This window comes from Apodemus sylvaticus, chromosome 2, assembly GCF_947179515.1.
Source record: "Apodemus sylvaticus chromosome 2, mApoSyl1.1, whole genome shotgun sequence".
NCBI lineage: Eukaryota > Metazoa > Chordata > Mammalia > Rodentia > Muridae > Apodemus > Apodemus sylvaticus.
The window spans coordinates 114,348,244-114,375,469 of NC_067473.1; the positions used below are offsets into that span (position 1 = coordinate 114,348,244).

Genomic DNA, 27,226 nt, shown 5'->3' on the forward strand with positions numbered 1-27,226 from the left:
GGGGGCTGGCACATGAGGCAGCTTTCTCAGAAGGGCAGGGATCCAGCTCTCTCTATCCTGAGAGCCTGCTGCACAGGGTATGCTGAAAGGACAGATGCTTGTTTTTGTTTTGCTTTTCTCTGTTTTCCTGATCTGGCCAGCCAGGTTTCCCTACCTCCTCTCCATAGTACTCCCTCATTAACCAAGTCCTCCAGTTGTTCTGTCCCCTCAGGAGCTTTCTGTGGATGTGGCTTCTGAAGCAGGGCTGAGAACAGAGTCTGGGTGCAGGCTGCGTGTTTGCTTTAGGAGGGTTGAGACGCCTCTGACTGGCCTTCCTTAACTCATCCCTAACTCCTGCTCACCAGGGATCTGGCTTTTGAATGGCTGTATGATCTTGGTGTGTGAGGGCCCTGAGGGATCCCCTGGCACTTTTACTGCTGTGCTTTTGTTCTGATGTTCTGAGATGAGTCCACGAGGCTACTGCAGTGTAGCTTCCTCTTCTTTTGTTTTTGTCTCTATTTCTTACCATCGCCTCTGAAGCTCTGGAATTCTTGTATCCATCCACCCATCCGTCCATCCATCCATCCATCCATCCATTCATCCACCTATCCACCAACCCATTCATATATCTACCTTCCCTTGCATCCAAGCATCTACACACCCACAAACACACCAGTCTATCCACACAATCACCCACTCATCCACCCCCATATCTATTCTTCACTCATCTATCCACCCTTTTACCCACCCATCCATTCACCCATTCATGCACCTACCCACGGACAACCCATCAATCTGTCCATCCACTCACACAACCACCTATCCATTTATCTATCCATCTACATATCTATCATCCAGTTATCTATTCTTTTTTTTCTTGGTTTTTCTAGACAGGGTTTCTTTGTGTAGCCCTGGCTGTCCTGGAACTCACTCTGTAGACCAAGTTGGCCTCGAACTCAGAAATCCACCTGTCTCTGTCTCCCAAGTGCTGAGATTAAAGGCATGCACCACCACTGCCTGGCTCCATCTATCTATTCATCTACCTACCTATTTATCCGTTTACTTACCAATTCATCTACCCACCCATCATCCATACTCACCTAGCTATCTACCCTTTATCCAAATGTCCACCCATCCATGCATCAATCACCTACCCATTCATCCAAGTATCCAGTAATTCATCTCCCCTCCATCCCACTCATATTCAGTCATCTACCCTTCTATCTACTCTCCTACTAATTCACTCACCCACTCAACCATCCATCTACACACTCACTTATCTATGCAGCTATAGTTACCAGTAACTAGTGACTAGTAACCAGTCAGGGTTACCATCGCTGTGATGAAAACCAAAAGCAACTTGGGGAGGAAAGGATTTATTTGTTGTATACTTCCACATCATTGTTCATCATCGAAAGAAGTCAGAATTCAGTAAGGGCAGGAACCTAGAGGCAGAAGCTGATGCAGAGGGTAAGGAGGAGTGCTGCTACTGACTCGCTCAGTCCATTGTCCTATAGAACCCAGCACTACCAGCCCATTGTCCCACAGTGGACTGGGCCCTCCCACATCAATCACTAATTAATAAAATGCCCTTTAGGCGTTTCTACAGCCAGATCTCATAGAGGCATTTTTTAAATTGAGGCTTCTTCTTCTTCAATGACTTTAGCTTATGTCAAGTTGATCTAAAACTAGCCAGTACAACATCTATTATCCACTCCACCCATCTACTCATTCATCCATCTATCCACCATGTCCATCCATCCACCCACCCACCCACACATCCACTCACACATCCACCCACCCATCCATCCACCCATTCATCTACTCATCTATCCATCCATCCACCCACCTACCCATCCGCCCACCCATTCATCTATCCATCCATCCATCCATCCATCCATCCATCCATCCATCCATCCATTCACAAAAACAACTACCAAGCTACATGCTCATCCCCTAGAAACATTCTGGATGTCTGCTCAGTAGCCTGGGGCCACAGGTTAAATTGCCTTCTCCTCTTTTCTTCCAGGGCTTTGAGTGGGACCTCAAAGGTATTCCTCTGGATCAGAGCTCAGAACTTCTCGTGGTGGTCAAGGACCATGAGACGATGGGGAGAAACAGGTGAGTGGGCCCAAGACTGACCTCGTAACTTAAAGGTGCAGGTGGGTTTTGATGAATTTGAACCCTGGAATCAGAGCTACTGAGGTCTAGTTCTTTGTGTCACATTTTCTGAAGATTGTTGTTCGGGGGCCTAGTCCAGTGGTGGATGCTGGGACAAAATCTTACAGTAGCCTGAGGAACTTGGCTGAGAGCTGCAGGGAACGGGAGGTGTGCTAGGATCGAGTGTCCAGGAGGGCGGGCGGGCTCTGGGGAACAGGAAGGAGCAGTTCCCTGTCCCTGTAGCCTCTCTTTGGGAGGGAAAACTCCTTGCCTCTTCCTAGCTGGTGAGGGCAGCTATACACACACTCCAAGAAGTGGGTAGGCAAAGAGGAGCTGCAGCTAGCAGGGAGCAGTTGAGGAAGACTGCATGGAAGAAGCAGAACCTAAGGTAAGAACTGCGATGTTGAAGTCAGAACAGTAATAACAGGAAGCAGACTGATTAGTCTCTCTCTCTCTCTCTCTCTCTCTCTCTCTCTCTCTCTCTGTGTGTGTGTGTGTGTGTGTGTCTAGATTTTGGTTGGGTTGACAAATAGAGACCTCAGAAGCAGCAAAATCTTTCTGGCAAAGGCAGGCTCTGTCTAGGCAGGCGATGGGTGGCTTCTTTGTCATGGGTGATCCTGAGCCTTGTAAGTAATGGCTGGTGAGACCTCCAAAGCTCAATGGGCCAATTGACTGGGTGTAAGTGGCCAGGAGACATAGCTTGGGAGGATCTATAGTGATAGAACTTAGGTAAGGATAGGGGGCCAGTGGTCCCTGGAGAGTACAGCAGGGTGTGGCTGTGTTGGGTGGGCTCCAGTACCTGGTGCTGTTCATTGAAATCTGGCCCCGAGGACCATGGGCTGGCTGCACACAGACCTGACCACAGGGGAGCCTTTGTTTGGGAACTGGGTCAGCTATGTCAGAGGCAGGGAATCTTGGTTATATGAACCTGGAGTCGGGGAAGCTGGGAAGGAGGCGGGATCAAGAAGCCAGGGAGGGGCTCAAGCTTTGAAATCTGCCAAATTTGAAGTCTTAAAAGCGTGGAGAAAGAATCCAAGCCATTACTGTTTCCTTGTGGTTCAAGCTGGCCCTAGGTGCGTGGTCAGGCATCCCTGAGGAAGGACAGGGCACTGTCCCTGTGCCTCTGAAGTGACACTGTAGGGCAGGGAGCCAGCTTGTGCCTAAGGGCACTCAGTGCATCTTTAGTCATGATCCTCATTTGACCCCCAAAATTAGATGTGACTTTGGGCATGTAAGTATATAAAGTGGGTAAATTAAATATTTACTGATAATAGTTCATAAAGGAATTTACTTTAACTAGACACAGTGGTGCATGTCTTCAAGCTCAGCACCTGAAAGGCAGAGGCAGGTAGAGCTCTGTGAGTAGGAAGCCAGCCTGGCCTACACAGCAAGTTCCAGGCTAGCCAGAGTTACCCAGTGAGATCAAAGTTCCAGGCTAGCCAGAGCTACCCAGTGAGATCAAAGTTCCAGGCTAGCCAGAGCTACCCAGTGAGATCAAAAAAGAATTTTTTTTTTTTACATTTTTTAATTTTATATTGTTTTGCATGTATTTTACCATTTATTGAAGATTTAAAAAATGTTGCCTCCTGAAATGGACATGCTTTAGTTTTACCTGGATAATTAACGCTTGGCTGAGTATTTGAAACTGCAGGATAGAGAACAAACAACATTTTGCAGAGTTGTTCAATATTTTGATTTTAGAACCATCAATGTTGAGAATTCTATTTCACTTAAGTACACAGTGTGAAATGACAGAAGGATGTCTAGAGCCATTTTAGAAACCATAGGAAAATCTGTTCTAATCTTTCATCAAAATTAAACATTTTAAAAATGAAATTCAGGTCAACAACACAAACCACAGTTATTAAAATAAAACAGATGAACATAATACAATCTAAAGATGTGCTAATCCAGTACTCACTGTAACAGGACAGACCTTAGCACAACAGACTCCATGATGGAAGTGCCATTCAGGCTGTAAAACTCAGCATGTAGACAACAGCACCAAAAGGAAAACAAACACCTAATCCATCCAAGCCCATAGCTCTGGGAAAGTCTCTAAGTATACTAACTAACCTTGCTTTTCTCCTTCTGCAGCTCTGCTTCTGGGTAATGGTCTTGCTAATGGAAGTATGTCCACCTAGAATATGTTTTTTGCTTGGTTTTTGTTTGTTTTTCAAGATAGAGTTTCTCTATGTAGCCCTGGATATCCTAGAACTCTCTCGATAGACCAGGCGGCTCGCATTGAATTCAGATATTCACCGCCCTCTGCCGCCCAAGTGCTGGGACTAAAAGCATACGCCACCATGACCCAGCTCAGAACTTGATTTTTGTACTTAAAAGCTTACTTGATCACCCTGAGAAAGGCTTGGTGTTCCTCTGGGATCCTAAATACCCAGTGTGGCCGCTCCCCAGCTAATAAAGACTTCCTTCTGACTTACGCCCTGTGTCTGAGCTGCCTGCTCTGGTGGGTGCCTCACAGCACAGCTTGAGTGCTGAGGAGTGACAGTAAGAAAATAATAGGAAATATTAATGTTTTCTACAAGATCAGAAAACTTTGTACATATGTTAAAAAACCCTGCGGTCTCCAGCATGCAGTAGTCTTGAGTCTGAGCCCAGATGTTTGAGGCAGTGTTTGTGGGTTTTGCATGATGGCATGCGTGGTGCAAGGTCACGTGTCATGTGCTCAGACCCAAGGTTTCGGTGAAGGGGTCTCATGAGGGACATGGGGAGCACTGCTGTTATATACTTTATTTTAAATTATCTTTTGGTCAAGAAGTGCTTAGAAACCTTTTCTTTCCTTTCCCCTCCCTCTCTCCCTCTCTCCCTCGCTCCTTCCCTTCTTCCCTCCCTCCCTCCTTTCTTTTCTTTTCTCTTCTTTTCTTTTCTTTTCTTTCTTTCTTTCTTTCTTTCTTTCTTTCTTTCTTTCTTTCTTTCTTTCTTTCTTTCTTTCTTTCTTTCTTTCCTTCCTTCCTTCCTTCCTTCCTTCCTTCCTTCCTTCCTTCCTTCCTTCCTTCCTTCTTTCTTTCTTTCTTTCTTTCTTTCTTTCTTTCTTTCTTTCTTTCTTTCTTTCTTTCTTTCTTTCTTTCTTTCTTTCTTTCTTTCTTCTTTCTCTACATAGCTCTGGCTATTCTAGAATTTACTATGTAGACCAGGTTAGCCTTGAATTCACACAGACCTGCCTGCCTCTGCCTCCAGGGTGCCAGAATTAAGGCATGCCCTACCACAGCTGGCTGGGTTTAGAAATTTTTACCATTGCTAAGTGGTTTTGCAAGGCCCATATTGCGTTTTGAGATAATATCTAACCCAAGGTTTAAGAAGTTGTGGCCCACAACTGTTAATATGGCTTACTAGGTAGGGGCCTAATCATGGCACATGTGATGTCTTCCCTTCATACATATACACAGTACTCAACAACAACAACAACAACAACAACAACTACAACTACAATAATAATAATAAAAAAATAAAAGCTGAGGCCTTCACTACAGTCTCACTGCTTTGTGGAAAGGCAGGCACTTCAATGAACTTGGAGGTGGATTAGCACCTCTGGAGCAACTCTGGACATGGGGCAGGCAGTCTGGGAAGGCTTCTTAGAGAAGGGCCCACACTTACCCAGGGCCAGGCTTTGGAGGGGAAAGTGGCTCCAGGTGCAGAAGTGAAGGGCAGTGCGTTCTTGTGGGAATTCGGAGGTGTGCCAGGCTCAGCCTTGTTGGGAATGGAGCCTCCGGCCAGTCCCAGGCTAGCATCAGCAACAGAGAAACCTCCCAGCTGGTCCTAACCTAGCTTAGGCAGGGTTCTGGTGCTGTGGAAGCCTGGTCTATGACATGATCTGTCTCTAGCAGATGCTGCTGCTGTCCTCACAGACAGGAAACCAAGGCTCTTAGATTGGTGATGGTCCCAAAGGCTATGCTGGAGCTGTGTGTGGCTGGAGGGCAGGTGTTTGTGTCATTCTCCAGGCCCTGTTATCTCTGCATTCCAGAGGCTCCCAAGGCTCCTGGCTGCTGGGTTCTGGGAGTGCTGCAGAGTTCAGTTCCTCTGATGACGTCGGAGTTGAGAGTTTAGTGAGGCAAAGGTGGACAGGCTGGGTAACTGCAGGCCACGAGGAAATGCAGGTTTCGTTTTCAGTATTTAGCCCTTTCCTAGGAGCTGTGGGAGGTGTCTGAGACCCCAGAGGCAGCAGGGACTGTGGACATAGTTTTGACAGTTTGGGTCCCAGCTGGACCTTCAGGGAACAGCTCTTTGGGTCATATGTTTTGTAGAGTCATATGTTTTTACCACTAGCCCCCGCTGGTGAACTTTGGCTCACCAGTTGTCAAGTGAGCAGGTCACTGCAGGCCAGCATACTGGGAAAACAGTTCCTCAAACCTCCACATCCAGAATAGCCAGTTCACTAGACATCACTTACCAGAACTTACTGTCTTACAGATACTCTGATGTGAGTTTTTAAGTTTTCCAAGCATTTATCTTGATTTAGCGGTTCTGGCAATTTAAGAATTAAACTGTAATAGACTAAGTTTAAACTTAAGTTCACATTCATAAATACCTGCAAAAGGACAGAGCTACCTAAACACCCTCTTCTGTGAGGGAATGATCAGAACAAGCAGATCTATGGTCTTCATAGCAGCAATTTAAATGAGGTGACCCTATTTGAAGCAGCAGGAGAGGACAGGGTCCCTGCATGGAAATTCTGTAATGCCCTTATGCTGTAATCTATATCCACAAGCTTGTTTAAGAAAAGAAGAAATGGACCAGAGAGATGGCTCAGTGGTTAAGAACACTGACTGCTCTTTCAGAGGTCCTGAGTTCAATTCCCAGAAACCACATGGTGGCTCACAACCATCTGTAATGGGATCTGACACCCTCTTCTGGTGTGTCTGAAGACGGCCACAGTGTACCCACATACGTGAAATAACATGAAGCAGGGTGTGGTGGCAGACATCTTTAATCTCAGATCTTGGGAAGCGGAGACGGTAGCTATCTGTGAGTTCAAGGCTAGCCTGGCCTACAAAGCAAGTCCATTACAGTCAGATCTCTGTTATATGGAGAAACCCTGTCTTTAAACAAACAAAAACAAACAAACAAAAACAAATGAAATAACGTGAAATAAATAAATTAATCTTTAAAAAAAAAGAAAAAAAATGGAGATGGCTCGGCTGGTTAAGTGCTCGCCATCCAAGCATGAGGACTTATTAGTTTTCCATCACCCACATAAAATTTGGGTTTGACAGCACGCAATTGTAATGCCAGTGCTGCGGGCACAGAGATAGGGATCTGACTGTCTGCTGTTCACTGGACAGCCAATTTAGCTGAAACAGGAGCTCCAGGTTCAGTGAGAGAAGGAGTGGAGAAAGCACCCCAAACCAACCCCAGCCAGGGCACCCTCACACACATGAGCACACACATGCATAAAACACACACACACACACACACACACACACACACACACACACACACACTGCAACAGAAAGAAAACAGAATTCAAAATTCCAAGACAAAGATATGAAACATACTAAGCAGTGCCTAGGGCAGCCATGTGACACTAAATATTGGAACGACGGAAACGTGTGATTCCGTATAGTCTGAATGAAGATGCACACCCCATAGGCTCATACATTTCAATAAGTGGTCCCCAGTGCGTGGGACTCTTTGGGAAGCATTAGGGATGTGACCTTGTGGGAGGAGGTATGCCACTGGAGGTGGGATTTGATGTCTCACAAGCCCACACTAGTCCCAGTTAGCTCTCTCTGCCTCCCGCTTGTTGACTGAGATAGGAGCTCTCGGCCTGCCCCAGCACCTTGCCTGCCTGCCTGCTACCGTACTTCCCACCATGATGGCCACGGACTCTAACCCCTGGAACCACAAGGCCTAAATTAAATACTTCCTTTTATAAATTTCCTTGCTCACGGTGGCTCTTCAGCAATAGGAAAGTAACTAAGACAAGTTCAGTGAGGATTTTTATAGAAACCTCCTCAAGCCCCGCCAGCCACACAGTCTGGTCCTGGGTGGATGGTGACTGGTATTGTCTTGCTGTTCCGAATCCGAATCCTCTGCTGTCAGCCAAGTCCTGAGGGGTCTTGTGGCAGCCACACCCTGGGATTCCTGGCTATCTTCTGTGAGCTCACTGTTGTCCGCTTGGGGCCTTCTTCCAACCAGGTTGCTCTGACTCATAAGGGGGACTTCCCTCTCCCAGTCTCTCCTCTCACCTTCCTCTCTCTACAGATCCAGAGCCTCTGTTTCCTTCAATCTGCATCTAGAAACCCCCAAGGCCTTCCTCATCCTCCACAGGCTCTCTACACCTCAGCTCACAAGTCTGTTGCCTCTTCCCCCGCCCCCTCCTCACCCCCTGTAGCCCAGGGAGGCTTGGAACTCCTGGTCTTGCTGCTTCTCTTTCCCAAATGTTGAGAATTTAGGTGTGCAGGGTTGCCATACCCGGTTCTTTACTTCAGCTTCCTGTTTTAAATGTAAGCAGCTCCCGGCGATTAGCAGCTTCTTGTATTAGACAGACTGCTCTAGACTGTTACTTCAGCTTCCTGTTTTAAATGTAAGCAGCTCCCGGCGATTAGCAGCTTCTTGTATCAGACAGACAGCTCTAGACTGTTACACTGTTTCAACCCTGACTGTCTCTTAAACATCTGAGCCCTATCTCAGCCCTGCACCATAAGGATTTAAAAACAAAAAAAACCCCAAAACCAAAAAACTGCTGGCTACAACTCCTAACCAACAGGCTCCCTGTAACTGACCTGCGGCCAAGGAAAAAAAGAATCAGATTTCTCCAATGGGGTCTCACCAGGTACACTAACCACTTCCCAGGACAGGCTCCAGACCCAGGAGTAGTTGAGTAACACAAAATGAACTTTATAATATTCTTGTAGACCTTTTGTCTCATTTCACTTTTCTTGGCCATTTTTCTTGGCTTTTTTTTTTTTCCTTTTCAGTCTTTCACTTGTTTACTTTGATGTTTTGGGTTGTGGTTTTGTGTGTGTGTATTTCTTATTTTTTATTGTTATTGTTTTGGTTTGTCTGTATTTTTTTTAAGGGGAAACACACACATCCACACACACACACACACACACACACACACACACACAGAGAGAGAGAGAGAGAGAGAGAGAGAGAGAGAAAATGAAGGAAGGAAGGAAGGAAGGGACTTTTAACTCCATTATTAGCAGTGAATTTCAGCGAGGCAAGGTTGTGCTGTAGCGTGAATAACAGTGTGTCTGTCAAAAGCCCATGGATGAAAACACTGAGAAGGTTAAGTGTAGGGCCCATAGCAGGACACACACAGATGCACATGCGTCAATCCCACAGCACATGAACAAGCTCTGCGTGTCTTTTTTTTTTTTTCGTTTTTTTTTTCCGTTTTTTTTTTTTGTTTGTTTGTTTGTTTTTTGGATTTTGTTTTTTTTTGAGGCAGGGTTTCTCTGTATAGCCCTGGCTGTTCTGGAACTCACTATGTAGACCAGGCTGGCCTGGAACTCAGAAATCCACCTGCCTCTGCCTCCCAGAGTGCTGAGATTACAGGTGTGCGCCACCAACCGCCCGGCTTCTGCATGTCTGGATATGTTTCTTACATAAACACATATATTAAAAGAAAGGAAATGGACTGTGGAGATAACTTAATGTGTGACACGAGCATGAAGACTGAGTCCAGTCCCCAGAATTCATGTAAATGCTGGGTGTCGGTAAACGCCTGTAATCCAGTGCTGTGTCACATAGACAGGTGTGTACTATGGCCAGGCAGCCCAGCCTAATTGGTGAGTCCCAGATCCTAGTGAGAAATCCTGCCTCAAAAACCAAGGTGTCCTGAGGAATGTCAGACCTGCATATTTATACACATAAGAATATATATGCATATACCTTAAACTTTAAAACCTCCACAACAGTGTGTATGTGTGTGTGCATGCTTGTATGTGTGTATATATGTATGTTTCTGCATATGTGTGTGTGCATGTGTACATGTGTGTGTGTGTGTGCGCGCGCGCGCGTGTCTGTGTATGTATATATACACAATTCCATTACTAAGGAGGCATAAAGGGAAAGTGCCAATTCTTCTTTCATTCATCCATTTCTTCCCTCCCGCTCATGGGATTTATCATTAGGAACTTGGTTTAGATTCTGCTCCACTCTCCTGAGCCTATAAAGCATGTTTTCACACACACACACACACACACACACACACACACACACACACACACACACTCTTTGTTTTGTGTCACTCTCCGTGTGTGTCACACCACAGTATGGCACATTCATTTTTCAGTTGTCACGTGTTCTGACCTGCCCACACCTCTACTAGGTTCATCTTGCCACACAGGAGACAGAGGTAACCCGCACGCTCTTTACTCGGGAATACACCATGTGCGCTCCGTATTTGTCTCACCATGCCTTTACTGGATGGAGTTTGGGTTCCTCCCAATTTCTTGTTTCAAGTGATTACCCAGTGAACAATTTTATTCCGATTCCAATGTTTTAATGTGTCAAAGTTTGTGTTTTGTTTTGTGGGGGGTGGTTTTGTTTTTGTTTGTTTGCTTGTTTTTTTTTTTTTTTTTTTTTTGCATTGGTCTCTAGAAGTGGGTTCATTGGCGTAAAGAGAATAATCATATAAGATATTTGTGGGGCCGGGGAACTGTTGGCTGTTCCAATTTGAGGGTAGATCCGGATGCCCAGGACCCATGAAAAAAGTCAGCTGTGATGGCATATGCCTAATCGTAGCCTAGGAGAGGTGGACACAGGTGGGTGGGTCTCTGGGTCCTGGTGGCCAGCCAGCTTAGCCTGCTTGTGCAAATTTCAGGCCAGTGAGAGATTCTGTCATGAAAACCAAGACAAAAGCTTATAGGCACACCTGTAAACATGTATGCACCTCTCCTCACCACGCAGACATGCACACACGTATGTATATTGCACAAAGAAGCTTGGAGATTCTTCCAAGTTGCTTTTCAAAAATAATCAAACTTATGCCTACCAACAGTGTAGAAAAGGTGTCAGTGTTTTCCCTTTTGGCACAGTCATGGTCAAGAGGACATACAGTGTAGCTTGTGTTTCTTTGATTGACAGTTAAGAATTTTTTTTTTCTATCTACCTATCATCTCTGTTTCTATTTTGAGATAGAGTATAGCTATGTAGCACAGGCTAGTCTCAAATTCATGAGAATTCTCTTGCTTCACCTGAATGCTGGAATTGCAGACCACCACAGCTGGCTGGCTTGTTTGTTTGCTTGTTTATTTATTTATTTATTTATTTATTTATTTATTTATACAATGTTTTTCTTTGTAGCCCAGCCAGGCTGGCCTTGACCTGTGTTATCCTCTGCCTCAAAAGTGGTGAGATCACGGAGTGATTGTCTACGGGAGCTTTAGTTTCTTTGACTTCTCTTCTGGCCTAATCCTAACTATGCGTACTTTGCGTACTTGGGCTCTGACTCTGATTAGCAATCCAAGCTCTTGGTCCATTTGGAGCACGAGGGGGGGGGGGAACACTTCCTCTGCTCTCGGGGGCTTATCTCAGGGCATTCTCTCTCAGATATCGGAACCCGAGAGGGTATTTTGCAAGGCAGAGCTTCAGGGTGCTGTTGTAGAGCCCGGAAGAGCAGGCATAGTAGGATCAGCCTCTTCTGGACTCCACGGAGGCAGTTTGGGGCCCAAATACTTAGAGCTCTCCATCCCATTGTTCTCTGTGGGCTCAAAAGTGCTGGGCACACCCTCATTTTCAAGGATTTTAAAAACTATATTTTGCCCTGGATTCTGTCCAGGACATCCCTGGATTTCAGCATATTTCTTTTGTCTTTCTCTGGACTGAAGTGGAAAACTATTTAGAGATACCTCTGGACAATCTCTAGGGAGTCAGGTCCCGGAAGGAAGGCTGCCTGAGGCTGGGAGGGTACAGGGGCTGGAGAAGGTCCTACTATTTCTCTCTTCCTGTCTTTCCCTGCCAGGCATGCATAGCTCAGGGCCCGGGAGGCTCAGATCATGAGTGTTTCTTCTCTGGAGTGAGTGTGTGTGTGTTAGTGTGTGTGCACTCCAGGATGGATAGGGGCTCTGACTCATGATGACAGGATGCAACTGAATCACTGGAGATTGAATTGTGATATTTGTATATATATTCAAAGACATTATACACACACACACACACACACACACACACACACGTGTATATATATATTCAAAGATGAGAAACTGACCCATAGTGACCTTTCTTGAATATTACAAGTATAGTTTCACGATTATAAAAAATAAAGAAGCTGGGCAGTGGTGGCGCACACCTTTAATCCTAGCACTTGGGAAGAAGAGGCAGGCAGATTTCTTAGTTCAAGGCCAGCCTGATCTACAAAGTGTGTTTTAGGACAGCCAGGGCTACACAGAGAAACCCTGTCTCAAAAATCCAAAATAATAATAATAATAATAGTAGTAGTAAAGAAATGAGTACAGAGACAGCCTACCTGCCCTTCACTTCTGTTGATTCTAATTTCTTCTTTCTGCGCCTTCCTTCCTCTCTCCCTAGCCTCCTCCCATTTGAAGGTAAGTTGTAATCATCCCAATTGTCTGGCCCTGAATAGTCCAGGGCAGATTTCTCAAGATGAGAAATTTCTATTTCATTTCATAGCTGGGCACCATATTAACATCAGTAGATATATTACATGGATGAATTTGATACATGGAATCTATGCTTTAAAGCATCTTATTAACTGATCAAGAAATGCTTTTCCAAACAGTGCCTGCCCCTCCCCCAGAACCAGATCCAGTCTAGAGTCATATTTCTTTAGCTTTTTAGTATTTTTTTTTAAGTTTTGTTTGTTTAATTTTTAAGAGAGTCTCATTTGGCCCAGAATGGCCTCTAGCAGTGTAGCTGGCATGACCTTGAGGTACCAGTCTCCCTGCCTGCTGGTATTGTGGGTTTGTGCTACAAGGTCTGCTAACCTAGACTTCAATCCCACAGTCTTTATCTCTCAGGACAATTTATTTGAAACATTTTTAATTAAAAAAAAATCCATCTATCTTATATGTATGGGTGTTTGTCTACATGCATATCTCTACCCATACATGGGCCTGGTGCCCAGAGGTCAGAAGAGAACACCCGATGGCACTACCGATGGCTGTGTGGATGCTGGGAACGAAGCCTGCTCTCCATTTTTCCTCCTTTGGGAAACACTGGATGCTTTCTCAGGATTCGATCACTGTATGCTGCTGAGGTGGTGTGTTTGTCTTGGACTCTGGGGACACCGTGTCTCTCTGGGTAGGAGGCTCTCTGTGTCCTGGCCTGGTGCTGATTTCCCACTGTGTATTGCTGTGTTCTTCCTTGTGGGGTTAAAGCTATGCTCTGGGCCCATATAAACGTGCTGCTCCTCAGAATGTCTCCCTCACCCAGCACCTGTGGTGCGGCTTCCCTGACCTGCCTTCCCAGGATGTAACAAACTAGTCTCCAGCATTCCTCCCGCCTGGGTCTGTCTGGCCTGAGGGAGCCTTCCTAGCCCTGTCCAGTCCTTGAGGTCACAGTGGGGTGTCAGTTCTGAGCACCACACGTAGATCCGCAAGCACACTGGGCTTTGTGGACCCAGGCTTCTGTGGAGCTTACCCTCCTGCCTCTAGTCCTTTGGCTCCATGTCTCTACCGTGTAAGACTTTCTGGAGGGAGGAAGAAGCCATTCCTTGACCGTCCTGCTTTGTTGAAGTCTCCCACTGCTGGGCCACAGTCTCCCTCTGTCATGGGCATATGTGTAAGTCTGAGGTTAATTTTGGGTATTAATCCTTAGGCATTTTCACCTTGTCCTTTGAGACAGGGGCCCTCTTATATTGTCCGCACTGGTTGTTCAGCAAGCTCCTCCTCCCTGGGACTGGGGAACACCACCACCATGCCCGGTTTCTTAGGTGGATACTGAGGGTCAAACTCAGGTCCTCATGCCTAGGCATCATGGCTTTGCAAACTGAGCCATGCCCCCAGCCTATCCTGCACAGACTTAGATTCATGTTTTATTCTCCCTTCAGAGGTAAGACCTAATAGGAGCCTCAAAGCCATTTAGCAAATGAGAATGTGCTGGGGACGTCAAAAGGGTAAGCAGGGAGGGAGAATGGAAGCAGAATTTACCCTGTTAGCTGTGCTCCAGGCCATGCCCTGCCGGCTGGGGCCCTTCCTTACTGTCTCCAGGGACCGGACACTCTGGGAGGGTCAGTGTCTCCAGGTCAGCAAGGCTCAGGATGTTAGAGTGTCAGAACACAGGAAAGCACTGGGCACGCACGGCTTGTGCCTGCAGCACCAGCTCTGAGGAGGCTGAAGCAGGATTGTCAGTTCAGGGTCTGTTTGAGCTGTGTAATAAGACCTTTTCTCAAGTAAACAAAACAAAACAGAAATTACCGGAAAACAAAATCATGATGAATATGGTTGAGAACTAAATGTTTTGCAGGGTGTTAGCTTGGTTTCGAGTTGAATTAGATTAAATTAATGAGCCTTACCCGTCCTACGACTGTCACGTTTTCGGGGTCTAGCGTGATATTTTGATCCAATACTCTGGCCTCACTGGGTAGTGAGCAGTGCCCCCTCCTTAGCATGCCTGTGTATTTGGAGCCATCAAGCCCCTCTTTTTCTCAAGCCCTTCCTGTGCTATGGATCTATTACATCCATGTGTGTTTAAGCACCCACTCTCCAGCCTGCCACTACCCTGCCCCCGTCATACACTAGTAATCATTCTTATACATTCTGGTCTTTTTTTTCCAAAGATGACCTTGAACTCCAAATCCCCCTGCCTGAACCTCCCAAGTGATGGGATTACAGGTCTGTACCACCATATCTAGTTTCTATGGTGCTGGAGATCAAACTCAGGGCCACTAGCATGTGAGACAACCATGCTGCCCTCTGAGTCTATCCTCACAATCAATTTAAAAGATGATTTTAGATGTGTGGGCAATTTTGCGTGTGTGTGTGTGTGTGTGTGTGTGTGTGCACTATGTGTGTACACACTATGTGTGTACAATGCCTATGGAAACTAAAAGAGGGTGCCTCAGTCCCTAGAAATGGTATTATGAACAGTTGTTAACCATCATGAGGGTGCTGGGAAACCGAACCCCAGTCCTTTGCAGAAACAGCAAGTACTCTTTTTTTTTTTAATATTTTTATTTTCTATATTCTTTGTTTACATTCCAAATGATTTCCCTTTCCCAGATCCCCCCTCCCCATATGTCCCATAAACCTTCTTCTCTCCATCCATTCTCCAATCACCTCCCTCCTTTTTTTCTCTGTCTTTATATTCCCCTCCAACGCTAGATCAATCCTTTCCAGGATCAGGACACTCTCCATACTTCTTCATGGGAGTCATTTGTTATGCGATTTGTGCCTTGGGTATTCAGGGCTTCTGGGCTAATTAATATCCACTTATCAGAGATTGCATTCCATGTGTATTCTTTTGTGACTGGGTTACCTCACTTTGGATGATATTTTCCAGATCAAACCATTTGCCTAAAAATTTTGTGAATTCATTGTTTCTAATTGCTGAGTAGTATTCCATTGTGTAAATATACCACATTTTCTGTATCCATTCCTCCTTTGAGAGGCATCTGGGTTCTTTCCAGCTTCTGGCTATTATAAATAAGGCTGCTATGAATATAATGGAGCATGTGTCTTTATTGCATGCCGGGGAATCCTTTGGGTATATGCCCAGAAGAGGTATAGCAGGGTCCTCTGGAAGTGTCATGACCAGTTTTCTGAGGAACTGCCAGACTGATTTCCAAAGTGGTTGTACCATCTTACAGCCCCACCAGCAATGGAGGAGTGTTCCTCTTTCTCCACATCCTCGCCAACACCTGCTGTCTCCTGAGTTTTTGATCTTAGCCATTCTGACTGGTGTAAGGTGAAATCTCAGGGTTGTTTTGATTTACATTTCCCTAATGACTAATGTTGTTGAGCACTTCTTAAGGTGCCTCTCGGCCATCCGAATCTCTTCAGATGAAAATTCTTTGTTTAGATCTGTACCCCATTTTTAATAGGGTTATTTGGTTCCCTGGGGTCTAACTTCTTGAGTTCTTTGTATATATTGGATATTAGCCCTCTGTCAGATTTAGGATTGGTGAAGATCCTTTCCCAATTTGATGGTTGCCGTTTTGTCCTTTTAACAGTGTCCTTTGCCTTACAGAAACTTTGTAATTTTATGAGGTCCCATTTGTCAATTCTTGATCTTAGAGCATAAGCTATTGGTGATCTGTTCAGGAAGTTCCCCCCCCCCCCCCCCCCCGTGCCCATGTCCTCTAGGGTCTTCCCCAGTTTCTTTTCTATTAGTTTCAGTGTGTCTGGTTTTACATGGAGGTCCTTGATCCACTTGGAGTGAAGTTTAGTACATGGAGATAAGAATGGATCAATTCGAAAAATTCTGCATGCTGACCTCCAATTGAACCAGCACCATTTGTTGAAAAGGTCATCTTTTTTCCACTGGATGTTTTGGCTCCTTTGTCGAAGATCAAGTGACCATAGGTGTGTGGGTTCATTTCTGGATCTTCAATTCTATTCCATTGGTCCACTTGTCTGTCACTGTGCCAATACCATGCAGTTTTTAACACTATTGCTCTGTAGTATTGCTTGAAGTCAGGGCTACTGATTCCCCCAGAATTTCTTTTGTTGTTGAGAATGGTTTTAGCTATCCTGAGTTTTTTGTTATTCCAGATGAATTTGAGAATTGCTTTTTCTAACTCTGTGAAGAACTGAGTTGGGATTTTGATGGGGATTGCATTGAATCTGTAGATTGCTTTTGGCAAGATGGCCATTTTAACTATATTAATCCTGCCGATCCACGAGCATGGCAGATTTTTCCATTTTCTGAGGTCTTCTTCGATTTCCTTCTTCAGAGACCTGAAGTTCTTGTCATATAGATCTTTCACTTGTTTGGTTAGAGTCACACCAAGATACTTTATATTGTTTGTGGCTATTGTGAAGGCTGTCATTTCCCTAACTTCTTTCTCAAGAAACAGCAAGTACTTTTAACTGATGAGTCATCTCTCCAGCCTCCTACCATCAGTGGTTGAGAACCTACAAATGAAAGGGAATATTCAAAATTTGTCTGCATCTATTTCACTTAACATAATACTTCCTAGGTGTATATGTTTTGCTGGCATGATAGAATATTAATCTTCACGGCCGAGTAACATTTCATTAATATAGCCTGATATTGTAGAACGTATACATGTATATATCACATTTAATTATGCATTCACCTACAGATGGCCACCTAGGTGGATTCCATGCTAAGCTGTTGTAAACAAGTACATGCAAGTGTGTCTTTTACACGCTGGTCTTTCTTTAGGATATATACCTGGAAACGTGACGGCTGGGTCTTAGGGCAGATCCAGTTTCAGTTTCTTGAGCAACCTTCACATGGTTCTCCAAAAAAGCAGTCCTGATTTTTTATTCCAATGGCCTTAGCTTGGCGTAGATGATTCCAGAGCTTTTATTGCTCAGTCACAAAGATAGTCGTGACCTTCCCTTTTCTTATGCAGTAGACAGCATGAAATAACTCTTGTACGGACTGGTTTTAGTACTTGACCTTGGGTCTTGAGAACTCTGTAGAAATGTATTATTTTACAGCAGAATTTCATAGCACAGATGTGCTGTGCTGTATCTACACAGTCTTGGGTGGTGGACGGCTGGGTTGCTTTTGTGCTTTGTTCTCACAAACAGTGATGCAGTAAGACTCAATGGTTTTTAAACAAAATTGTTTCCATTTTTTCGTATTTCGTTAGCATAAACTTAGCTTCCCCCCTCTCCGCCTTCACACATACTGCTCAAGCCTTGGCTTGGAGGCTCCCACTTGGCTTCTGTCTGACAGGGCATTGACATTCACGGATGAATTAGGGAATCAACTCTTTCTTCCTGGGGTGGGGCGAGAAGTGTGCCCTGTCAAGTCTCAGCTGCTCTTCCTCTACTATGCCCATCCTGCCTTCTCTTTCTTTGGGATGGCAGAATCTCTTTTAGACCCCACGCTTCTGCTCCCATGTTCCAGTGGTTCTGAAACTACAAAGCTAAGAGAAACGGAAGAGGAGGAAAGCTGGGGGGAGGGGTGGTGTTGAGGTGGGGCCAGGCCCACAGGGCTGCTTCTAACTTGGTAGGCTCTGCCACACCCTGCTGGTTCCCACTGCCTTGGCCCTTGCAGGGTTCCAGGTCCCTCCTTGACTCACTGGACTCTTTTTTTTTTCTTTTTTCAAAAGATTTATTTATTTATTATATGTAAGTACACTGTAGCTGTCTTCAGACACACCAGAAGAGGGAGTCAGATCTCGTTACAAATGGTTGTGAGCCACCAGGTGGTTGCTGGGATTTGAACTCAGGACTTTTGGAAGAGCAGTCAGTGTTCTTAACCTCAGACCTCATTAATCCACTTCAATAAGTCTCTGCCACTTGCCTCTTCCCGCTGAACAATGCTCCCACCTCACTCACCCATAGGGAGGCTGCGTCCCTCTGACCCCTCAAACTTGTCACCGCAGCATTCCCCTTTTGGACAGGTGGCCTCTAGCCCTTCTTCCTCAAAACCTGGTACCTTGGAGGGACTAGCTGTGGAGAGTCTTACTGGGGTGCTGTGCTGCCTGGCAGGAGCCTGACATTGGCCAAGGACAAGAACTTCTAGCAGGAATCTGACTTTAGGGCATAATAGGGAAGTAGGTTAAGGCAGGAATTTTTATCTTAGGGTGGAACAAGTGGAAACAAGCTTCAGGGGAGATTCTGGGCTTAGACGAGGAAATAGGCTCTGGTATTTTGATCATCCTTACACACCCTTGAAAACAACTGTCACTGAAGTGCTGTGGGACTTTGCTTACTGCCTTGACAATTTTGTGTTTACTGTCTTGCTTGTTCCTCATTGTACTACTATTGATCTTAATTCCTGCATGTTATTAAATTGGTATAAAAATGGATTGAGAATTATTAAACCCACCCTTCAGTCTCAGAATCGACTGGGGTCCTACTGCAGCTTTGTCTAATTGTCTCTTTATTTTCAAATCCTCGCTCCTGCGCTGGAGAACCTGTTGACTGACTGAGCGGGCTTGGTCAGGTGGCCTAGCCCTCGTTCCTATGGGGACACTTTCGATGGCCCCCAAAGAGGTATCAGGGAGGAAATGACAGTCACTCCAAGGCAGCTCTGGGGGGCAGCCGGAAGGGCTAGGGCTGGCAGAGGTGGAGCCGGCACTTCCCTCTGCATTTCCTGCCATTGTTCACCACGCCACTTCCTGGAATTCTCCCTGTGTCTGGGAGGGCTTTGCCAGCAAGCAGGCTCAGGTGGTTCACCTTTACTCTGGGCGCCTAAGACAAACTTCAGCACATGACCACACTGGAGCTATTTGGTCCACTAGACGGCTGTTTGTTGTTACCTTCCTGCTGTTGGGTCTGGCCTTCCGCTGCCAAGGCCAGAAGCCTCAACTGTAGACACCGCACACATCTGCACGTTCGTTGGGGCAGGTTGCTTGATCAAATCACTCTGTTTTGCTGCCAAGGGTTCCCATAAAGGACAGAGTGACTCTGATCTCTTATGTCACAGGGAATCCTGTTCTGAGGACACTCTGATCACAATACTGGGGACAAGCACTATTCCCATGATAGTCCTTAGGTTACACCCAACAAGAGCCCCTGCTTAGGAAGCCCTAGTGCAAAGCTTCTCGTAGGTGCCAGGGACACCCACAGTCTAGAATCTGGATCTTCGTGGGACTTAAAAGCCCTGTAATAATCTCCCTTTACTCTTTCTTTAAATAAATAAATGTCAAGCCAGGTGTGGCAATGCACACCTTTAATCTCAGAACTTGGGAGGGAGAAGGGAGATCTCTGTGAGTTCAAGGCCAGTCTGGTGTACAGAGTGAGTCCTGAACAGCCAGGGCTACACAGAGAAACCCTGTCTCAAAAAAAAAGGAAAGAAAGAAAGAAAAGAAAAGAAAAAAGAAGGAAGAAAGAAAGAAAAGAAAAAAGAAGGAAAGAAAAAAAAGAAGGAAAGAAAGAAAGAAAGAAAGGTAAGAGAAGGGCTGAGGGGACGGCTCAGTGGTAAAAATATGCCCTGTGTTAGTGTGAGGACCCGAGTTCAAATCATCAGCATCCACATAAAAGATAGGTCCTTATTTTGAGCATCTGTGATCCTAGTTTGCCTACAGGAACATGGGAGGGAGAGGCAGGAGAATCCCCAGGAATATGAAAGGCAGTTGGCATGGAGCATGGAGCAGATAAACAGGAAAGAGACCCTGCCTCAAATGAGGTGGGAGGTGAGGACTAACAACACAGCTTTCCTCTGCAATATACATGCACATACACATGGGCATACCTGAAAATATGTATATACATACACACAAACACACATATACATCAATGTTGGATTCCATAGCTGCCTGCAGCTATTACGAAGTGGGTTTCTGGAACAGAAGCTGAGGGATGGATAGGGAAGGTGCAAAAAGAAATAAGGGCTAAGACAATATTCACTGATCAAAGCCGGAAACTTTAATGGTGCCAGACCTTTTAACAGTTTGGGCAAACCCTTCCCCCCCAGACTCCGGGCTGAGTTCCGGTGGAAGTTGTCTAGCTTCACTTGGAGGTCCTCGTCTTGACTGCTCCGGCAGCTGGGTGGGTCACCTGCTTAATTCAGGAATTCCTAGACCTTGAGGAACGAGGAACTTAACCTTCATTGAGCTCCTCTTAGCTTCTCCACCCTAGGATAAAAATTTCTGCTTTAACCTACTTCCCTATTATGTCCTAACGCAGATTCCTGCCCAAAGCCAGGGATTGTCCTTGACCAAAGTCAAACTCTGACCAAGTGCATGACTGCCCCAATATGGCTCCGTACACATCCACACACACACATGCACACACACATACATACCCACAAATATGTACATGCATATATAAAACATATGCACACACAAATACACATACAAACATACTTACTCTACCATACACACCACACACACACACACACACACACACACACATGCACACAGACACACACATACACACACAGTGTTAGCAAGGGAAACTGTAAGGTGACTGAGAATCTGCCTGCCTCAAGAGGGTGTAAATACATGTATTTTATTGCCAGGGAATTTAATAACTTTTTATCACATATGTTTATAAGTTGGTTTTTTTGTTTGTTTTTGTTTTTTGAGACAGGGTTTCTCTGTGTAGTCCTGGCTGTCCTGGCACGCACTCTGTAGACCAGGCTGGTCTCGAACTCAGAAATCTGCCTGCCTCTGCCTCCCAAGTACTGGGCTTAAAGGCGTGTGCCACCACCAATCTGCCTGCCTCTGCCTCCCAAGTACTGGGATTAAAGGCGTGTGCCACCACCGCCTGGAGTTTATAAGTTGTCTCTTTGTTTGTAGTTAATTTTTTAGTGTGTATGTAGGGAGGATGATATGCACAGGTGAGCTCTTCTGTGTGGAATGTGGAAGTCCACCATGAAGTCATTCTCAGGAGGGACCCTGGATTTGAACAATGTTTAAATGTATGGTTCTGTGCAACCATCGCACGCACCCATCCATCTATAGACCCTTCCCTCATCTAAGCAGAAAACCTGAACCCATTAAATACGATTTTCTTCTTTCCTCCCTCCCAGCTCCTGGCAAGCACCACTCTATTTTCTGTGCTTGTGAATCTGACTAGGTGCTTTGTACAAGAAGGGTCAAATGACATTTGTCCTTCTGGGTCTTGAATACTAATTCTTCTTTATTATTTATGGACAGTACTGGGGCCTGAACCTAGTAGCATCATTTACACATGCAAGTGTTCTTCCACGGAGCTGCGGCCCAGCTGTTCCAAGGCTTGTTCCGGAAGAAGTGTCAGGAAATCTTGAGTATGGACTAATAGTCCATGTACATACATATTCCATTTTGTTTATCCTTCTACCTACCAGGCTTGGTTGGTCTTATCATATTTATTTATTTATTGAAAAATTTAATTTTTCATTTTATATTTATGTATATTTTGCTTACATGTAAAATACTACTTGCATACCTTGGCCTTTGAAGGCCAGAAGAGGGCATTGGAACCTCGGGAGTTGCAGTTACAGACAGTTGTAAACTTCCATGCGGGTGCTTGGAATCGAACTCAGGTCCCTGGGGTAGAGCAAGCAGAGCTCTTAATCACCGAGCTATCTCTCTAGCTCCACCCTGACTCCACTGTCTTTAACCTTTTAAAGACAATGTCTTATGTATCCCAGGCGGGCCTCAAATTCATTATGTAACTGAGAAGAGCCTTGAACTCCTGATTCTCCTGCCTCTGCACCCTGGTTGCTGGGGTTGTAAGTATGAACAACCATGTTTACGTGATGTGGGGATGGAACCCAGGGCTTTGTGCATGCTAGGCAAGTGCTCTCCCAAAGGACACTGAGCGAGTCTCGCACTCTGATGTTTGCTGTTTGAACTGTTGTGTAGATGTCTGGAGTCAGAAGTGGGACTGAGATTGGATTGCCTGTCTACATTCAATGTTCCCATAGCATCCTCTCCATTCCAACAGCAGCATGGTCAGTGGGGTTTTAGTTTCTCCATGTCCCCCTTCTCTCTCCTTCTCTCTCTCTCTCCCTGTTGCTTTATAAGGCATTTGTATTAGTTTCTTTTACTGTTGCTATGACAAAATGCCTGACAAAAACAGCCTAAGGGCGAAAGGGTTTGTGTTGGCTCATGGTTTGAGGGTCCACGGTCCATCGTGGCAGGCAGTCATGGCTCAGGGGAGTGAGGGTGCTCACATTGCATCCACAGTCAGGAAGAGAGGGACATCAACGACGGTGCTCAGCTCGCTTTTTCTTTTGGTGCAGCAGGACCCCAACCCTTGGGATGTAACCACCCACATTTATAGGGGCTCAATTACCCCCTCAATTAACTCAGTCTAGAAATGTCCTCACAGATCTATTCAGAGGTATGGCTACTGAATAACTCTGGATGCTGTCAAGTTGACAATCAACACTAACCATTACAAGTCCATCCCTGTCAGTCTGACACCTACACACATCCCTGTTAAGACAGCCTTCTAACTCTTGTCCCTATAGGCTCATGGTCTTCTCATAATGCCTTCAGCCTGACTTTAGAAGGCTGCACAGTTTTAGCACCATCCTAGTGGAGATGAGGTGGTGTCTTACTGGAGTAGTGTTTGTAAACCCAGCTCATTAGGTCAAGATTCAAATTTCACTCCATAGGTCCAACTAAACCTGTATGCAGACCACTGTTACAGAGACCAGGGCAAGGATGGTCTCCCATACTGGGCTAGCTTTATTCATTAAGAGAATGTGTTATTCATTAAGAATTTATTCATTAAGAAAAAGAAATGCTGGATGTGTCCTCATAGCTGTCCCCAGGACTGATTTGTGTCCTGATGGCTGTCCATAGCCTGGCTCCCAGGGAGCAAACAGAGGCTGAAGCAGACTCCAGTGACAGGGTTTAGGTGACACAGGCCACTTGCTGCCACTGCAGAGGCACAGAGTGCATGGTATGTGGTTTACAACCCATAGAACAGGACTTATTCCTCTCGATCCTTGAAAGGCCTTCCTTGGCCATCTGGCCAGAGGCCCATTTTCCCAAGACCACACTTGTCACTGACTGTCTCTTCAGTCACTGTCTCTTCAGTCAGTGACAAGTGTGGTCTCAGGTATGTGTGCTGGACGTCTGATGAAGGGGTCTGTCTCCTAGACCAACACTTGTTTTCTCCCTGGGTCTCAGGACAGGAAGATTCCTTGCATCTGATTTGTAACTGGGGTTGTGCTTCCTGGGAAACTCGTGTAGACTGTGTGATGTGGGTGCAGCCAGCTGAGGCATGGGGTCATCAAAGGTGTGAAATGGACAAACTTCCTCTGTCCCCTGGTGATGCTGTCCTGGTTCATTGTTAAATCTGGTGGCAGCACCAGGGGTGTGGCTCAGTTGAGAGAGTGCTTTGCAAAGCATGCATGAAGCCCTGGGCTTGATCTCCAGCACTGTATAAATAGAGTGTGGTGGTGGTGGGGACACCTGTGATCCCAGCACTTGGGAAATAAAGGCAGGAGAGTCAGAAGCTACATAGCCAGTTTGAGGTCAGCCTGGGCTACATGTGATCCTGTCTCTAAGTAAGTAAGTAAACAAATAAGTAAATAATCTGCCTCATGAGAATCTGCCCCTACACACGGCAGCAGCCTGGCTAGACCTCTAAGGCTAGACAGAAAGAGGTTAAGGCTGAGCTTGGGGAAGGGAAGAGCAGGTGTCTCTGATTTCTCTCTTCTCCCTAAGATGGTACCATGGGAACCATCTTACATGGGTACATGCTAACATGAGACCTTCTCACATGGGTGCATGTTACCATGGGAACCATCTTACATGGGTCCATGCTAACATGAGACCATCTCACATGAGTGCATGTTACCATGGGAACCATCTTACATGGGTCCATGATAGCATGAGACCATCTCACATGGGTGTATGTTACCATGGGAACCATCTTACATGAGTACACTCTAACATGAGACCTTCTCACATGGGTGCATGTTACCATGGGAACCATCTTACATGGGTACACACTAACATGAGACCATCTCACATGGGTGCATGTTACCATGGGAACCATCTTACATGGATACACACTAACATGAGACCATCTCACATGGGTGCATGTTACCATGGGAACCATTTTACATGGGTACACACTAACATGAGGCCATCTCACATGGGTGCATATTACCATGGGAACCATCTTACATGGGTACACACTAACTGAGACCATCTCACATGGGTGCATGTTACCATGAAAACCATCTTACATGGGTACATGGCATGTAAGTACCATAGGGAAACCTTAGAGGACTCCAAGGAAACTGTCACTCTTAGGTAGACGACCTCTAACTGGGCGGTGGAGGAGGTAACAGAGGAGCCAGGCTCATTGGGCTGGTTCTCACCCTTGGACTTCTTTGTCTTGTCAGGTTCCTGGGAGAAGCCAAGATCCCACTCCAGGAGGTCCTTGCCACCCCTAGCCTGTCCGCCAGCTTCAATGCACCTCTGCTGGACTCCAAGCAGCAACCCACGGGGGTAAATGTCTGGGTCTCTCTGTCCACAGTCAGCTTTTGTTTGGGGCCCTGTGTCTTATGCCAGGGGCCAGCTCCTGGCAGCCAAGCCTGGCTCTCCTTGGCTATAGGTTAGGATGCTAGAAGAGATTCATGGCTGGGACCTGCAAGGCTCAGTGAAGCCTGCCACACCCCCACTTGGCTACTTTTGAGTCTAGCCCACTTGGTCACCTCCTGTCCTGTGTTCTAGTCAGCCTTGACTGGTTTCCTTAGTCTGCCTGGCAGACTGCCCTTCTTCATTGCCAGCTCCATTCTCCAGATAGGAAATGTCTGAGTCATCTGGGTCGCAGGTCACCAGGGGAGGGAGGCTGACGACTCTCCCCTCCCCTGCCCACCTGGGGCCAGTCAGGACCCCTTCCTTTTCCTCTCTTGTCTGTCTAGCCCCTCCCCCAGGTTTCCCATGCTCTCCTAGTCCGCACAACCCGTTCCCAATCCTCCTTGTTGGTCTCTGTTATTTTTAGTGGTCTAAATATACCCTTCAGGGTTCTTTCTTCCTGGTCACTAGAATTCTGGGTCTGCCTACATGACAGGATGCACAGGGCCACTACTGATCTCGACATTCTTCTTCCCGGTGAAGCCTGCAGGGTTGTGGGATGTCAGCCCTCATAGACAGGCTGTGTGTGTGTGTGTGTGTGTGTGTGTAAGTGTGTGTGCGCGCGTGCGCCTTTGACTAGTTAGGAAAGTCAAGTTGGGACTAATTTGGGCTAGGCTGAATGGGGCTGCACTGGGTCCTCACTGGGAAAAGAGCAACTGGGGTTGCTTTCATGCAGTGTTTTCTGAAAGGGTCTCAGTCACCTCCCGTGTCACCTCTTGCCTCCTCTTTGAGCTCTGCAGCCAGCTAACACTGCATTAGTCTAGGAGACCTCCAGTGGCATTTGTAGCTGGGTCTTCTGGGACCCTGAGGAGACTCCTAGCTGGCTCTGCAGCCTGGAGCCCCAGAGCAGCTGTAGATATCAAGGTTTCTTTCAAGAGTAGCCCTTGATGTCAAGAGACCTGTGTGGTGCGCTCCTGTTATCCTCCAGGCTGAAGCAGCCTCCTCCCGACAGCCTTCAACCAGAGGGTCTCACTTCCCTGCCAAGCTAGGAAGTTTCTTTACTCCAGCCCCCAGTGCCTGTGACAGTGATGTTTTTCATACTTGCTCCCTCCAAACTCAGTGTGCCCCGGGATGGAACCTTTCAGCCTGGCTTCTGCATAATGGGGCTGAGGAAGGCTGCAGATCATTGCATTCCCTGTCTTGGCCCTGGCTTCCATATTCCGTTTGCCCTTCATGCTCACAAGCTGAGAAGCTGCCTGCCTCCTCTCCATTGCCCCGAGACCCCAGGCTGCCTGTGGAGCCTGATCATCCTTCACAATGACTCTAACATGAATGTGTGAGAGTCAGGATGTGGTGAACAGGAGAGGGAGAGGAGGGCTGGGTTCTGCTCAGTAAACCACCAGCTGAGTCTGCAGAGGTGGGGCGAGGCACAGAGTGGCAGGGGGAGGTTAGGAGCCCTACCCCCATCCCAGTGCTGCCTGGGGTGCAGTCCTCACTTCTCGGAGAAGGTCCAGGAGCAGATTTCTACCCCTCTTACCTGTAACCCCCTGTGTCCTGGCATAAGCAGGTGTGAAGAACCTCTGGGTTGGGGGTTCTCGCTGGGACCTGTATTACTGGGCAGAAACGTTTTACTTCTGGGGAGACATCCCCAGTGTCTCTAGAACTTTTAGCCTTCAACAGGTGCATAAGATCTGTTTTTTAAAAATGAATGCTTAAATTAATGGAAGAGTGACAAGCAAAATACATCAGGCAGGGTGCCATTCTCTGTGGTCAGATGTGAGCTGGTCTGGACTGGCCCAAGCAGGCATCCCTCCCAGGCTCCAAAGGGCCCTGGGCTTGATTTAATTCTCTGCTGCTATCATCTTTAAGTTCTAGACAACATTTTAATAAATGCCTTTATATTTCATTTTGCTCCAGGCCTCACCCTGGAACCAGTGTGATGGGTGTAGGCTCTGATCAGCTCTCCTGAGTTCAGAGCCTAGGGTGATAGCAGAGGCGACCCTCCCCCACCACTTTTTTACCCCACCCCAACCACGGGGG

At 46.3% G+C, this 27,226-nt stretch overlaps 1 protein-coding gene across 16 annotated transcripts in view; it reads left to right on the forward strand.

The window, feature by feature from the left end:
• The window catches only part of Dysf (dysferlin), a 205,189-nt gene that overhangs the window by 26,718 nt on the left and 151,245 nt on the right, over positions 1-27,226 (forward strand). For all 16 annotated transcript variants that reach the window (XM_052174136.1, XM_052174140.1, XM_052174138.1 and 13 more), the window contains exons 3-4: positions 2,009-2,100; positions 25,012-25,117. In XM_052174136.1, coding sequence (XP_052030096.1) covers positions 2,009-2,100; positions 25,012-25,117 — 198 coding nt within the window. The remainder of the gene's footprint in view (positions 1-2,008; positions 2,101-25,011; positions 25,118-27,226) is intronic.